The sequence below is a fragment of the Ovis aries genome, chromosome 3, assembly GCF_016772045.2.
Source record: "Ovis aries strain OAR_USU_Benz2616 breed Rambouillet chromosome 3, ARS-UI_Ramb_v3.0, whole genome shotgun sequence".
NCBI classification, from domain to species: Eukaryota; Metazoa; Chordata; class Mammalia; order Artiodactyla; family Bovidae; genus Ovis; species Ovis aries.
This window is the reverse complement of record NC_056056.1, coordinates 166,552,143-166,567,238: the sequence shown is the minus strand read 5'-3', so window position 1 is coordinate 166,567,238 and position 15,096 is coordinate 166,552,143. Positions and strand designations below refer to the sequence as shown.

The 15,096-nt window shown below is 38.4% G+C and overlaps 1 protein-coding gene across 8 annotated transcripts in view; it reads right to left on the bottom strand.

The window, feature by feature from the left end:
- Positions 1-15,096, bottom strand: part of CFAP54 (cilia and flagella associated protein 54) — a 330,206-nt gene that overhangs the window by 58,218 nt on the left and 256,892 nt on the right. For 7 of the 8 annotated variants that reach the window (XM_015094809.4, XM_060413069.1, XM_060413070.1 and 4 more), the window contains 3 exons: positions 8,311-8,484; positions 6,621-6,844; positions 1,379-1,552 (listed from right to left, as the gene is read on the bottom strand). In XM_015094809.4, the coding sequence (XP_014950295.2) occupies positions 1,379-1,552; positions 6,621-6,844; positions 8,311-8,484 (572 nt within the window). Of the gene's footprint in view, positions 1-1,378; positions 1,553-6,620; positions 6,845-8,310; positions 8,485-13,508; positions 13,694-15,096 lie in introns of those variants that run through there. The other variant, XM_060413071.1, reaches the window with a different exon arrangement.

The following is a 15,096-nucleotide window of genomic DNA, read 5'->3' as shown; positions in this document are numbered from 1 at the left end:
CCTTGGACTGCAAGGAGATCCAACCAGTCAATCCTAAAGGAAGTCAGTCCTGAATATTCATTGGAAGGACTGATGCTGAAGCTGAAACTCCAATACTCTGACCACCTGAAGCGAATAACTCACTCATTGGAAAAGACTCTGATGCTGGGAAAGATTAAAGCCAGGAGGAGATGGGGACAACAGAGGATTCGATGCTTGGATGGCATCACCAACTCGATAGACATGAGTTTGAACAAGTCTGGGAGTTGGTGATGGACAGGGAAGCCTGGCATGCTGCAGTCCATGGGGTAGCAAAGAGTTGGACACAGCTGAATGACTGAACAGAATCGAGTTCAGTGGTAAAGAATTTGCCTACCATGCAGAAAATGCAAGAGTCTCCGGTTCGATCCCTGGGTCAGGAAGATCCCCTGGAGAAGGAAATGGCAACCCACTCCAGCATTCTTGCCTGGAGAATCCCCATAAACAAAGAAGCCTGGCGGGCTACATTCCCTGGGATGGCAAGAGTCAGACATAACTTAACAATTGTATCACCACCACAAACTTACACAAACTTCACCATTGAACAGAAAACCATGATTTTATTTATCAATGAATTTTATGAGCCTAACAAAAGCCTCATACAGAAAATATCTGACAAAGATAGCACAAAAAGGAAAAATTATAGCCCAATATTACTCTTGAGTGAAAGTCACTCAGTTGTGTCCAACTCTTTGTGACCCCATGGACTATACAGTCCATGGAATTCTCCAGGCCAGAATACTGGAGTAGATAGCCTTTCCCTTCTCCACAGGATCTTCCCAACCCAAGGATCGAGCCTAGGTCTCCCACATTGCAGGTGGATTCTTTACCAGCTGAGCCACAAGGGAAGCCCCATTTCTCTTGAAAACAGTGGCAGAAATTCATTAGGAAACATTAGCCAACCAAATCCAATAAAATTAATACATCATGGCCAATTTCAGGAGCACATGGTTGATTTAACATATAAAATCAACTACCATATTAAAAGAGATCAGTCATGAAGTCATCTTAATAGATACAGTAAGATAGTCACGAAAAAAACTTTCTATCAAAGTGGAAGTAGGAAAAAAATCTCCTTAATGTGATAAAGGATAACTGTAAGAAAACATTAAATGTCACATATAATGCTGATACACTGAAAAGTTTCTCTTTAAGTTCAGGAAAAAGGAAAATGATCAACAGGAATCAGACATTCTCAAGATTTCTTAGTTACTTGCACAGTTATTTTACTAGACAATATAGATTCTAAATTGCTATACATGTCTGTTTATATGATTAGAGGATATTCTCTATTCTTATAATGGCTCTGTTAGACTTTACATCCAAAGCTAAGATTTAGCTTTGTAATTATATTACATACCATAGGTTCTGTTTCCTTTGGAGGTTTTTCCAGGGGAGGAATGTACCACTGAAAACAAAGTTCTTTGTTTACAGCTTGTGTTACCACAACTGATGGCACAGAGTCTCCATACAATGGGCTGGTAACGCTCTTTAATGATAAATCGGAGTGTAGAGAAGCATCAGTTACTCCTGTCTGGGGAACAAACAGAAACACTCACTTTACTGCTGGCAATGAACGTATTCAATATTTAAGACATTCATTCAATTTGCATTCAATAGTGGCTATACTGGAAAACTCTGGGAATCATCTCAGCTTGCTTTATGGATGTAGGTCTTAAAAACCTCCCAATTACCACAGAGAAGATTCTTCTGTGGAAAAAAAAATATGCTTCAAAACCCAGTGGACTCAACAAATGTCTTCCACTTTGGTGAATATCCAAGAGTAACGATCTAGAGGGGACATATCAGCGCTATCACTTCAGCCTCAAGATCACCATAGAGTCTAAGAACATCTACTTTTCTTCTGGTTTATTCATTGGTGTATACATACTAAGGGTTTGGTTACAATTTATTATCTGCTTTCCAACAGCATTTTCTTTGTAGTACCTTATGAAAAATAATACACAGTTTTTGCTGTAAGAGGTCAAAATCCATTACTTTCATTCCCCTTTAAATGAATATGGCTGGTTTGCAAGTTTAGTCTTGGTTAATCTGGGCCCAGCTCATTTGATAGAACTTGGTCGCTGAATCAGGAGTTTTCAAGAAGCATAAATGTATAAACTGCAATTGGTGATTTCATAAAATATTTACTTAGTTCCTTAAGGTAGCTAAAAAAAAGTAAAGCATGATTGCTGTTAACAAAAGTAGAGTCTAGCCAGAAAGATAATAATAATGATAATAATATCTCACTTCTAGAAAGGACTTTCTTTAGTGGAGTGTAAACTATTTTCAAAATTAAATTCTCATTAGTCCCAAGATTACAGTGTGGTAACTGGAAAGCAATTCTTCTACTAAATCTTGTCCTCCAAAGGCATCTAAACGTTTGTTGACCAAGGGGAACATGTCAGTAACTGTAAAGAAAGGCCTGGTGTTTCTGTAAGACTCTCTACCTTCCATTTCTAAGCCTCCTCAAGATACAACTGAAGACTGTCAATGCAAAGTTCTTCAAAATAATATAAAAAGAGAAATAAATACACTGACCTTTCTGGTTGTCTACTGATAAAAGAAAAAAATATGTCTTGACTGAAAGGTAATACTAAAGGTGAAAACTATTTTAAAATGTCTAGAGACTGTCATAAAAGGATATGATAAGCCAGAATCCTCATTTATTAGCACTAGGACACTAAAAGCATGACCAACATGCACAATAAATAAAATTATTAACTCTATGTCAGGCAGTTCACCAAAAAATCAGGTAAATAATTGATTCAGGAAAAAAATGTTCATTTTTTTCATATTTGAGTGCCTTTCAGAGCTCTGACAACTATTTTAGAAAAGAATTCATATTTAATAACTAGCTAAGTGGAGAAAAATAAAAAGTAAATACCTTCTATGTCAACATATATATAGTGTTTATTTACACAATAGCATAATAATAATGAACTGCAACAGAAATCAATGTTAATATAGGCATTTAATTTTCTTTTCTCTTTTAAAAAACACAATATCTAATCCCTAATGGGATTAATTACATAAGTTAGTCAATGGGCTATACACAGGTACTTTTGATGTTTGATTTATTCTTTGAAAGGAATGAAACAACAGACTTATCAGAAGCACTCTTGTTCATCATGTACTATAATCATCAAATCACTCTGCACTAATCAAATGTTTGACCTTACGCAGTCTGTCACGGGCACACAGACTAAACATGAATAACTCAGCACTCTGCACCATTTTAATCATGTCCTTTCTGGAATTTTTAATGTAATTTGTTTGGCGTCTTTGTTTTTCCATCATAAAGCTTCAATAGACTTGACAACAGGCAGACTCACAAAGCTGATGAGTATGACATGTATATATGATGGTTCTGGAAATATATCTACTTCTTTGTGGGGGAAAAACAGGTTTAAGTACAAAATTATGGGAAGGGCTTGATTGAAATGGCCTCCTGAGTGATTAAAGGCTCAGAAATGTTATTATAAAAGTCAGCCAAGCTTGGAGTTTACTTTTTAAAAAATCCAAAAGGCTTTATGCTCGTTAGCTGTCTACCCCAGTGAAACGAACACATGATTAGGTGGCTTGCACCTGTCAGGCAAGCGACAGTGATCTCCAGGGCTGATTATTCTGGGAGAGTGTTCCACTAATTATATCAAAATAAAGAGCAAACACGGTGAAACAACTCTTTGATATCATTACTGCATTAGAAATACTATATGTATTTACACTGTGTTCAAGGTTGTATGTTTGGAGCACCATCCTTAGGAACTGGGTAATGATAGGCTGCCCTTAATAATGAAATGCTCAGCAAAGCTCCTTTCAGAACAGTATTTAAGAAATCACATACATTAGTTTCCAAACTCTTATAAAATATTCACAAGAATACATCCACTGAAACGATAGTTCTCAACTTTCTCATTCTCTCTCTTCTATTCCAAAACACCTGAGGTATCTGGGGCACATGGAAGGAATCCTCAAGGCAGTCTCAGGTCCTAGGAGGGGGTGACTCAGACAGTTGTGTTAGATGGAAATGATCTGATCCTACTCTACTGGTTCCTGCCAGGTGGAGGGCCAGACATTAACAATACATCCCAGCTTTTCACCTTCCCATACATTTTCACCTTCTCTCTGCTCCTCTCCCTAGAGAGAGTTACTTAATAGGTGAATTTGAGAAAAAGAATTTTGGATATGCATAATTCTACTCTTCTTCTGAGCATATTGTTTTCAGGGAGTGAACATCCTCTGCTCCTTCATGCGACAGATTTTAAAGGAGTTTCTGGCCCCACAGGTTATAAAGAGACCTGTAATGACCCTCCTCTCCACCAACACCCATCAGCCTGGACTGGTAGAACTGTCAACTTTGCTAATCACTACTAGAGAGACCATTTACCAGTAAATACCATTTACTATTTACCATTTCCTACAATATCAACAGCATAACTCATAAAGTAAGGCATTTTTTAATCTCAGTATGTCTTACTCTTTTATTTCTCAAATGACTTAGAATCTGAGCCAGGAAATAGGGGCATTGAGTTTGGGCATTTCAATACTTCCAGTATCTAGGAAGTTATCTGAAAAATCCTCCTGTGTGGATTGCAATACACTGCCCTGGGGGCAATAACCCCAGTTGAGACTCATTTGACTGAATCCATAAATATTCCTTAGTGGGTCTTTCCACTACTTTTTAAAATCACCTTCCTCTCTTGTTCCAAAGAACGATCTTTTTAAAATTTTATTATCTACCCCAAACACAAGGTTAAAAGTGAAAGTGAAAGCAGCTCAGTCATGTCTGACTCTTTGTGACCCCATGGGCTATACAGTTAGTGGAATTCTCCAGGCCAGAATACTGGGGTGGGTAGCCGTTCCCTCCTCCACGGGATCGTCCCAACCCTGGGATTTAACCCAGGTCTCCAGCACTGCAGGCAGATTCTTTACCAGCTGAGCCACAAGGGAAGCTCAAGAATATTGGGGTGGGCAGCCTATCCCTTCTCCAGGGAATCTTCCCCACCTAGGAATTGAACCGGCGTCTCCTGCATTGCAAGTGGATTCCTTACCAACTGAGCTATCAGGGAAGCCCTAAACATAAGGTTACTATACTCAGTAGGATAAGATGAGCAAAGGTTCCCATTGGGAACAAGCCACATTTTCGGGTCACTTCTCTGGGACAGTTGACAACAGAAACATGAATGCATCTGGTATGGGTATAATTGTAAAAATTAAAGGGCTATATGGTGAAATCCAAAGTCAAGATAAATCAGTGGGTTTTTTCCCCCTAGTTTTGAAAGAATTCTATGCAAATGACTTGATTTATTCATTTCACAAATACATATTGAAAATTTACACTATGTTCTCTTGGGTTCTCTACTATAATTTCAAAGCAGAACATACAAGCCTTGTCCACAAACATTCTCACTCTTCTGCCCCCACTGTATCTGCTAATGGTGTTACCATGCTCTAGGGATCATAGACAGAGGTTCCAAATGATGGGATAAAACTTTTCTCATTCCCTCTTCTTCTCTTGCCATTGCCATAGAGTCACTAAGGTGTTTTGTTTTCAATTTTACTTCAGCAACATCTTTTATATCCATCTCTTCATTCCCATTCCTCATGACCATAAGCTCAGCTGTTTCATCATCTCTCGGATAACTTCCTTTCACTTATACTTTGCCAGTCAGCCTTACATGCTGTTGACAGTAGAACTAACATTTTGATTTTCATATTCTTTCTGCAGTTAACCTTACCATGTTTTTCTTAAAGAGCATCTGTGAGGTGCTGCCATTTTGTTTTGTGCTAACTCTATCAATCTTTCTCTACTACCACACCAGAGACTATGCCTTATCCACTCCTGCTTTCTCCACCACCTGAGTGTCTGGCATATTGTTAGTATCCAACATATGATTGTTGAACATATCAAATTTGAAACAAATCTCCATTTTTACTGAAACTCTTTAGACTTTTTTAGTATCTTCCAATCCACCCATTTTGGGAGTTTGTTTAAAAATTACTATTATTCAAGACCCTAGTAGCTTGTTCAAGACCCTCTATTATGTCTCTTCAATAGATAACTTAAAAGAGGTTTCCATAGTACATATTTTGGGGAAGTCCATCCAACTGAATAACACCTTCCCTCTCCCCTACAAAATCTTCAAACTTTTAATTTACTTAAAAACTTGCTATTTACCCTTAGCACACTCAAGACTGCTAAAAATAAAAATGAATGATTTTTATTACACATGTAAAACAAAGGTACAGAAAGTGGGTATAGATTGAGAAATTCTCAGTCTAGTTTCCTTATAGGGTATTATACTGAAATTTGTATAACTTCTTGGCAAAATGGCTCTGAGAGAAGTTGTGATGTGTAGGAATACAGAAAAGTCTGGGACATTTTGAAGGCTTATAAGAACAGCAAAACAGAACATATGAAAACAGAAAACCAGCATGTCTGGTTGGTTTTTCTCTGTGGCAAAAGTTTCCTCAGGTAAAACCTCTGAGGAAACTAAAAACCTTTGTGTCAGTATGGAGGTTAATATGCTTCTTTTAGAAATAAAAGGATGATAAAGTCTTCCAAAAAATGTATAATTATATAATGTTTTAAACATTACCTTGCTTGCTGAATCATATAAGACTTTTTCTAGAACAGGTGGACTTTCCATGACTTGAAATAGTTCTTTTGGAAATTCATCAATACAAGATGAAGAATATAGCTGCAAGAATCTTTTAAGGAAAAAATGCATTTCTTTTTGGCGCAAAATCAATCCAGAGTTAAAAAGAGAAGTGAGAAGAGTGTCATCTGGCAAAGACATCCCAGATCCTGGCTTCAGAGATGCTTAAAGGAAAAACAAAAACTACTATAGAATCATGTTAGATAACAGAATGGTCTCAATATTGCTGTCCTTTGCTTGCTAATCTCATTCCTGGACATTCCCACCTCACCCAGTGGCTGCCCATGACCTTCCTCCATTTTTCAAGCTTATACACTAACAGAATTGCTTCTGGTCACAGGAAGGAAAGCACACCTCAGAACGCTGTCATCCTACTTCTGGTTTCAAGCTTAACAAAACAAAACATTCAATCTAGCTATCTGATTTGGGGATCGCCATCCCCAGCCAAAAAAAATCTTAAAGCAAAAATTCAGGTTCAGGTAATTTATTTGAAAACTGATCTCAAGTGAGAGAATGGGAAATGTGTGACAGAAAAAAAAAGAGTCAATGACAGCAAGTTAGGAAAGAGCTCCAGCTATGGACAAGGAGAACTCAGTCCTGCTGAGGATCTCCTAAGAAAAAACACAGAAAACTGTTCCATCAGAGGGCTGGTATGCTGGAATATCTATCAACCAGCTCCCTCCCTCAGCAGCTGCAGGTTACTCCTGAATGTGTGCAGTCCCTGGTACTTCCAGGCTATCCTGCCTATATGCTGGGCCTCAGTCACTTCTAAGAAAGCCCAGAGCAGAAAGAAGCAAAATGTGCATGACTGACACAGGAGATACCAGCAGGTGAATCCAGGGGAGCTGAATCGATAACAGGAGGGCATCACTGGAGCCCACTGTGCTGGATTATATCCACTTCCTCTGCTACTGAACTGGCCCTATTACGATGCACCTCTTGCCCACCACCTTTCCCAGTGCTTGCCTCTCCCGTCACTAACTCTGATAACCAGGCTGAGCTGCTCTGTGACTTGGCCTCTTTGCCCTGCTGATATCCCCATCACTGGCTGCTGCTTTAGTCAAGCTGTCTTTTCCAACTGTTTGCCCTCATAAGCAACACTGGCTCACCAATTTCATGGGCACAGATAAACACATCATCACAAAACCACAAGAGGAGAGAATGTGACTTAGATTATAACAGTTTTTTTTTTTTTTTTTGGCTATTCTTTAGAGAGCAACGATGATTTTAAAATAAAAACAACAACAAACAAAACTCAAAACTTCATGGAGTTAAATATCCTGTCTTTCTCTTTAAATACTAGATATTCTTTCTCTCCTTAATACCAAAGATTTCATCTTGTTAATTTTATAAGCTATCACATTAGGGTCACTCTGATTCTCAACTGTTTTGAGCCACATGGCACTTCAGTAGTCTTGGGGGAAGTCTCTGGATGCCTCCTTCTAAGGATATTTTTAAATACATTGAAATGCTGTTCTTTTCAAAGGTCCCTGTATATCAGGCAAAGAACCCCTGAAATTTCCATCTTTTGATGAGAGTTCACTCAGAAAGATGTCAAACGTATTTTATGGGTCTAAGTAAGAAACATGACTTAATGACTGGAAAGGAATATGTTCTTTCAAAGGCCTACCTAGCAATTTGCTCATATTATTAATTCTTTGTAGGTGAATATAGTAGCGCAGCAGAAGAATCCATGTAATATCCACTTTAATTGGGTTTCTTTTCTGAGAATCTACATCCTCATGTATCTCTTCACTAAGGTAAGAAAATGTACAGCCAGTCTGGAAGACAACTTGGTAGTTATCTGAAAGTGTAAAAAAAAAAAAATTAGAATATAAATATTATGTTTTCCTTGAAAAATAACCATATGTGAAAAAAAAGCACAACTTATAAAGGAAATATTGACATTTAGGATTGCATTCAATTAAAAAATTTGTATCACAAAAGACACCAATCATAAATAACAAACCATGGACTGAGAAAACATGTTTAAAAACACATAAATTATCTTCTCTCTACTATGTAACCAGTAAGAAAAAGTCAGATAGTCCAACAGAAACATGGGCAAAGAATTTTAACTGGCAACTTGTAGAAAAGGAAAACCAAATGGCCAAAATTTTTAGCATCATTAAAAATCAGATAAATTAAGATGAAATACCATTTCACATTCCTCAGCAATTAACAGAAACTAAAATCTGAAAGCAATAAATGTGAAGATACCATAATTCTTATATACTACTTGTGAGAGCAAATTCCTGGGCAGAGGCTAATAAAATTTTAAATGCAGATACTCAGATACATGTACCAGGAGTCCTGCACAAGATACTCACAGCAGCATTGTTTGTGTTACAAAAAAAAAGGAAACGAACAAATACAAGGATTAATTTGATGGCACTAATTAGAATTAATTAGATCTATAAGGAGAAACTCTAGTTTATGGGCCAAATTAGGTCAATGCATGTTTATGTATGACCCATAAGCTAAGAATGATTTTTATATTTTTAAGTGTTTGAAAAAATTAAAACAATGTTTTGTGATATGTGAAAGTTATATGAAATTCAAATGTCAGTGTCCTTAAGAATAGAATATAGCCATGCTCATTTACATTTTGTCTATGGTTCCTCCACATTAACACAGCAAAGCTGAATAGTTGCAACAGAGAGCACAAAACATAAAATATTACTATTTGGCCCTTTACAGAAGACATGTTCTGACTAGACTTTGCTCATGAAGGATAAAGTGAGGAAAAATATCTAAAGATAATTAAGTAGTACAGAGCTATCAATAGCCTCCATACACAAAAATACCAACCAACAGAAAGCTAATGAAAAAATTTTGCAATACTACTACTAAGATAAAATATCTGAGAAATAAGTCTAACAAGAAGCATATAAAATCTACTTAAAGAAAATGTTAAAACATTTTTAAACTGATTTTTTTTTCAAAAGGCATGAAAATGAACTAAAAATATAAGATATACAATATTCTTGGTTAAAGTGACTCAACAGAATAAAAACATGTTATTTCTAGGATAAAATATAAAGGTAATGCAACTTCAATAAAATTATGAGAGAACTTTCTTAAACTAGACAAGTTGTTTCCAAAGTAGAACAAAAAAAGCCATAAAAGAAATACAGTTTTGAAAAGAAAGAGTAATAAGTGAGATTTACTCTAATAGATACTAAATATATTATAAGGCTTATAATTATATTATAATTAAAATAGTGTGGCATTGAATCCTAAATAGATCAATAGAAATTAGAAAAAAATACAGAAATAGGATAGCCCTTTGGAAAAACTAAAATTGTATCCATTTGTTATTTTTTACGTATTCCAAATAGATTTCCATTAACTAGTAAAAGGGTCCATGTCTTTTCCTTAAATACTTGTAGAAGCTCTTTATTGGGCTACCCTAGTGGCTCAGTGGTAAAGAATCCACCTGCAATGTAGGAGACAGGAGTTTGATCCTGGGGCCAGGAAGAGCTCCTGGAGGAGGAGATGGCAAACCCACTCCAATATTCTTGCTTGCAGAATTCTATGGACAGAGGAGCTTGGTTGACTACAGTCCACCGGGTCGCAGAGTCAGACATGACTGAATGACTAAGCACATATACACACACACACAGAAGCTCTTTATTATAGAAATAAACCCTTTAACTGTGATATTATTTGCAAATACATCTTTCCAATTATCACGTGTTATTTAACCCTCTTTCTGGTAATTGTGTGCCATGAAGAAACTTTTCATTTCTAAGTAGTATAAACTATTAACCATTTCTTTGATACTTTTGGATTTATGCCATAGTTAGGTCTTGACCATAATCTGAGACTATAAGTAAGGAAACATTCTCCCTTAATGCCTCCAGAGGAAAGTAGCCTGCTGACACCTTAATTTTAGCCCAATAAGGCCTATGTTGGGCTTCAGAACGCCAGCACTGTAAGATAATACATTGTGTTGCTTTAAGTCACTGAATTTGTGGCTATTTGTTATAGGAGGACTAGGGCACTGATATGGTACTAGTGGTTCCCCGGTAGATCAGTTGGTAAAGAATCCACCCCATGGTTCGATTCCTGGGTCTGGAATACCCCCTACAGGAAGGCCTGACAACCCCCTCCAGTCTTCTTGCCTGGAGAATCCCCTGGACAGAGGAGCCTGGTAGGCTACAGTCCATATAGTTGCCAAGAGCTGGACACTACTGCAGCAACCTAGCACACACACATGCATTCTGACAGCACTGTTTGCCTCTGGGGAAGAGAACTGAATCACTTGCAGAGAAGATGGAGGGAGACAGTCTCTCCATACCTGGCTATGAATTCTGAAACGTGATTCTTGAGAACAAACTACCTGTGCAAAACACTGAGCTAAATTAAAAGCGAAAAAGAACCTCTACATTTATGTGGCCAATGTTACGTAGTCTTTAATGTCACAGAGAAAAAATAAGACCAGTTTAGTTTTTGCTCATTTGTAGAAAATTTGCTTTTTCTGTTTACAATTATTTTGTCTTTACAGTCCAAAAATGAGGCCAAAATTTGTCCATGTATTATCTGCGCTATCTGTACGTTTATCTCTAGAAGAATATTTTGCAGGGAGTGTCCCTTATACCCTGCATTGAGAAGCATCCCTTTGCAATGGTTTCTACCACCTCCAGCCAGGACTGCCTGGTTACACTGATCTGGGGCCTCTGTCTCACTGAGGATAATTCTCATCGCACCTTCATGGTCTGAATTGTCGACAATTTGAATTGGTGCAGCACGTGAGCACACACATGCATGTATGTGCATAACCAGTGTTGCTAGCATGAATAATCTATCTCCATTGTCACCTGTACATGGTATAGTTATCTGGGATTTGAAGATATAATGTGTCCTTCTAGCTCCCCACCAGTATGGGAAATTTGTGTCTCGGAGGAATAGAAAACAGGATAGCAGTAGAGGAATGACATCCCAGTTTTTAGTTGGCATTGACCCATATCTCTGAGCCAGGGACAAGGCAGAACAGGAAAGACAAATCACATTTTTTCCAGGATGGAAGCTTTTCTCCATCTCAAGAGGCAAAGCATGTATTAATACTAAGGATTAGTTGATTCTTGGTTCTGCTCCATAGATTTCTTTATGTTCTGACAGTAGGTTCATCAACATTCATTTTTGGCATGACACATATTTATATTTTTCTGTATATCAAGTGTATTTAGTTGTGAGAGGCTGCAACCAGGAACACTGACTCTGAATATCACTTTTAATTCAAAACATATTACAGAATTTAATAATTTTTAATCTCAGCAGAATTTTTTATTATGGCTGCAAGAAAATCAAGACAAAAAGATGGAATATATTTGAATATAACGGGCCCAAAGTAGATATTGAGTAGGTGTTTTTTGCATTCAAACTAAATATGGTCCTATGTTGCCAGTAGCATCATTTCAGGGTCTGTATTCCTACAAGACAATGTAAAAGAAACCTCAGTAAATTGGGCCGGCTGCATCACTCAATTCTCTTACTGTTCTATAGACATCATACAATTGCTCTCTGGTTCTGGCAAGATGATCTTTATTCCATCCTCCACACATGACTGGTCTATTCTGTCACCATGCCTCTCTGACTGTCAACTGCTCAGACTGCTGAGAAAATCAGCTTCCCTTCTACATGGTATCCATGCCTCTAGTCCATTTGTATCTGCCTCACATGTACTTCTTCCAGAAAAAATAAAAAATGTTCCTAATAAACTCAAATGCCCACCCAGCCTATGTCCAGCTTTAGCTTAAAATACGGTCCTCTTAAAAAATGCATTTATATAATTTCAAAGTGGATGCCTGCTACGATTGCTAAAAATTAGAAGTTTATGGGTGGCGAGACCTACTCCTTGGTGTGTTCTTGACTTCTCCCTCCTTCCCTCTGGACAGAAATAGCTGTATAGTGCTCTACACACAATAACAATGAATATCCTTTACCACATTATGTACAGATCAATGCTAGTGAAGGTAAGATGAGTGAAGAGGTTTTCTCCTAGATGCTAATGTATGCTAACACAAAGAAAATCAAACACTTTTTATTTGTTGTTTTTGCCCTTTAGTAATTCATTATAATATGAACCTCACTGCCATCTGGGTATTTGAAGCAATCAGTTGGGGATTCAATATTTCCTTCCAAGCCAAATACTGAAGTGAGGGAAACTGTAACAGTAATTTATGATCAGACTGCTAGAAGAATACTGGAGAGCAAAATTATTATTCGTAAGGCAAAATACAAAATGAATTGGGCTTAAAAAATTTGGTCATTTCAGGGCTTCCCTGGTGGTCCAGTGGTTAAGAATCCACCTTGCAATGCAAGAGGCATCCGTTTGATCCCTGGTCTGGGAAGATTCCACATGCTGCCGAGCAACTCAGCCCAAACACAACTACTGAGCCCACACCCTGCAACTACTGAAGCCCATGCACCTGGAGCCTACGCTCTGCAATAAGAGAAGCCACTGCAACAAGAAATCCATGCACCACAACGAAGAGTAACCCCCTGCTTGCTGCACCAGAGAAAGCCCTTGTGCAGCAATGAAGACCCACCACAGCCAAAAATAATTAAAAAGAAAAATAGATTTTTAAAAATCAGGTCATTTCAAATTAGTATCTTTGTACAACAGTAAAGGAGTGTTAATGGGTACAAAATGAAAACTGAAAATTGGAAGATGCTACCAAAACCACTGAAACAGAAAAGTGAAGCATAAATTCTAGTATTTAAGACTATTAGCCCAATTGGATCAACTAAGGTCACCTCGTTAGGAGATGCCATTCCCCACTGTGTGGGCCCATGCGTGACACCTAACTGATCACCACAGCATTTTTTCCAGACCTTCCATGCAGCAGTTCAGAATTCTTCTTAGGTGGCTACCAGCTGAGATCCAACCAGCTCACCCTAAAGGAAATCAGTCCTGAATATTCATTGGAAGGACTGATGCTGAAGAAGAAACTCCAATACTTTGGCCACCTGATGCGAAGAACTGGCTCATATGAAAGACCCTGATGCTGGAAAAGATTGAAGGTGGGAGGAGAAGAGGATATCAGAGGATGAGATGGTTGCATGGCATCACTGACTCAATGAACATGAGTTTGAGTGACTCCGGGAGATGGTGATGGACAGGGAGGCCTGGTGTGATGCAGTCCATGGGGTCACAAAGAATCAGACACGACTGAGTGACTGAATTGAACTGAGCCATAGTGTGGGTTATGTGTGTGTACACTCAGTCATTCAGTAGTGTCTAACTCTTTGAGACTCCATGGACTGTAGCCCGCCAGGCTCCTCTGTCCCTCTCCAGGCAAGAATACTGGAGTGGGTTGCCACGCCCTCCTCTAGGGTATCGTCTCAATCCAGGGATCAAACTCGTGTCTCTTATGCCTCCTGCATTGGCAGGCAGATCCTTTACCACTAGCGCCACCTGGGAAGCCCAGTAGTTTGGATTATCATGCCACATACATTCACACCCCTCTTCCTTCCTCTGCAGGCGGAGTCTAATTCCATGCCTCACTGACATTGTACTTGGCCATAGGACCTGCTGTGACTAATCGGATGTAATGTGAAGAGAGGTCTTGAGTGTGCTTCAGTGCTTGGGCTTGGTCTTGTGCTCTGGTTTGTACTGTGAGAAGAGCAGCCCCCAAGTAGCCACTGCCTCTTTATCCTGGATCTCATAACAAATGTACGTGAAGTGCACTAGAACTTGGCCTGCAGCCTGATGCAGAACACAGGAGACAAGTAAAAGAAAGAAGTCATGTCGTTCTTGCCCCTGAGTTTTAGGGTTGTTGGGTATACACTGCAATTTTGGCAATAACTGATTAACACAGAATTTCAGATCTAACTTATTTGTTATCTCTGTCCTAGAAACCTAAAGCGTGAGAAAATAGAGCAGGATAAAGTAGACCAGATCTATCTGAGGCAATAAGGGGCCACTTGGTGAAAAAGAAATGGCCATGTTGGTAGATGGAATCACAGTCTTAAAATTTGGATTTCAGTCTTCATAAATAAATCTAATTCACTCAGTCAACAGATTAAGGACAATGAGGCTGAGAGAAATTCAGTGGTTTGACAGGATCATGGTATAAGCTGAAACCTCTTCATTATTAATACTGCATTCCCTTTGTGGCAAAACAATAATGTGTGTTTCTAAGAGGACTGCCTTCTTGGCATTTGAAGCAGGGAGAACTAAGTCGCCAAGCCGTGTCAGGAGAAAAAAGCAGTGACCAGCCTCTGCTGCCATACTGCCCTGCTTTGTCCCCCGAGAGCCTACCTTTGGGGTCTCTAAGGAAAACCATGCACCCTGTCTGAGATCCAGGTCATGGACCAGAAGTCTGATGAAGCAAAATCCCACCAGGAAATAGAAATAAGAAGACAATACCGTAGCATTAAAAAGATCCATCTGATGGTTTAACCTCAG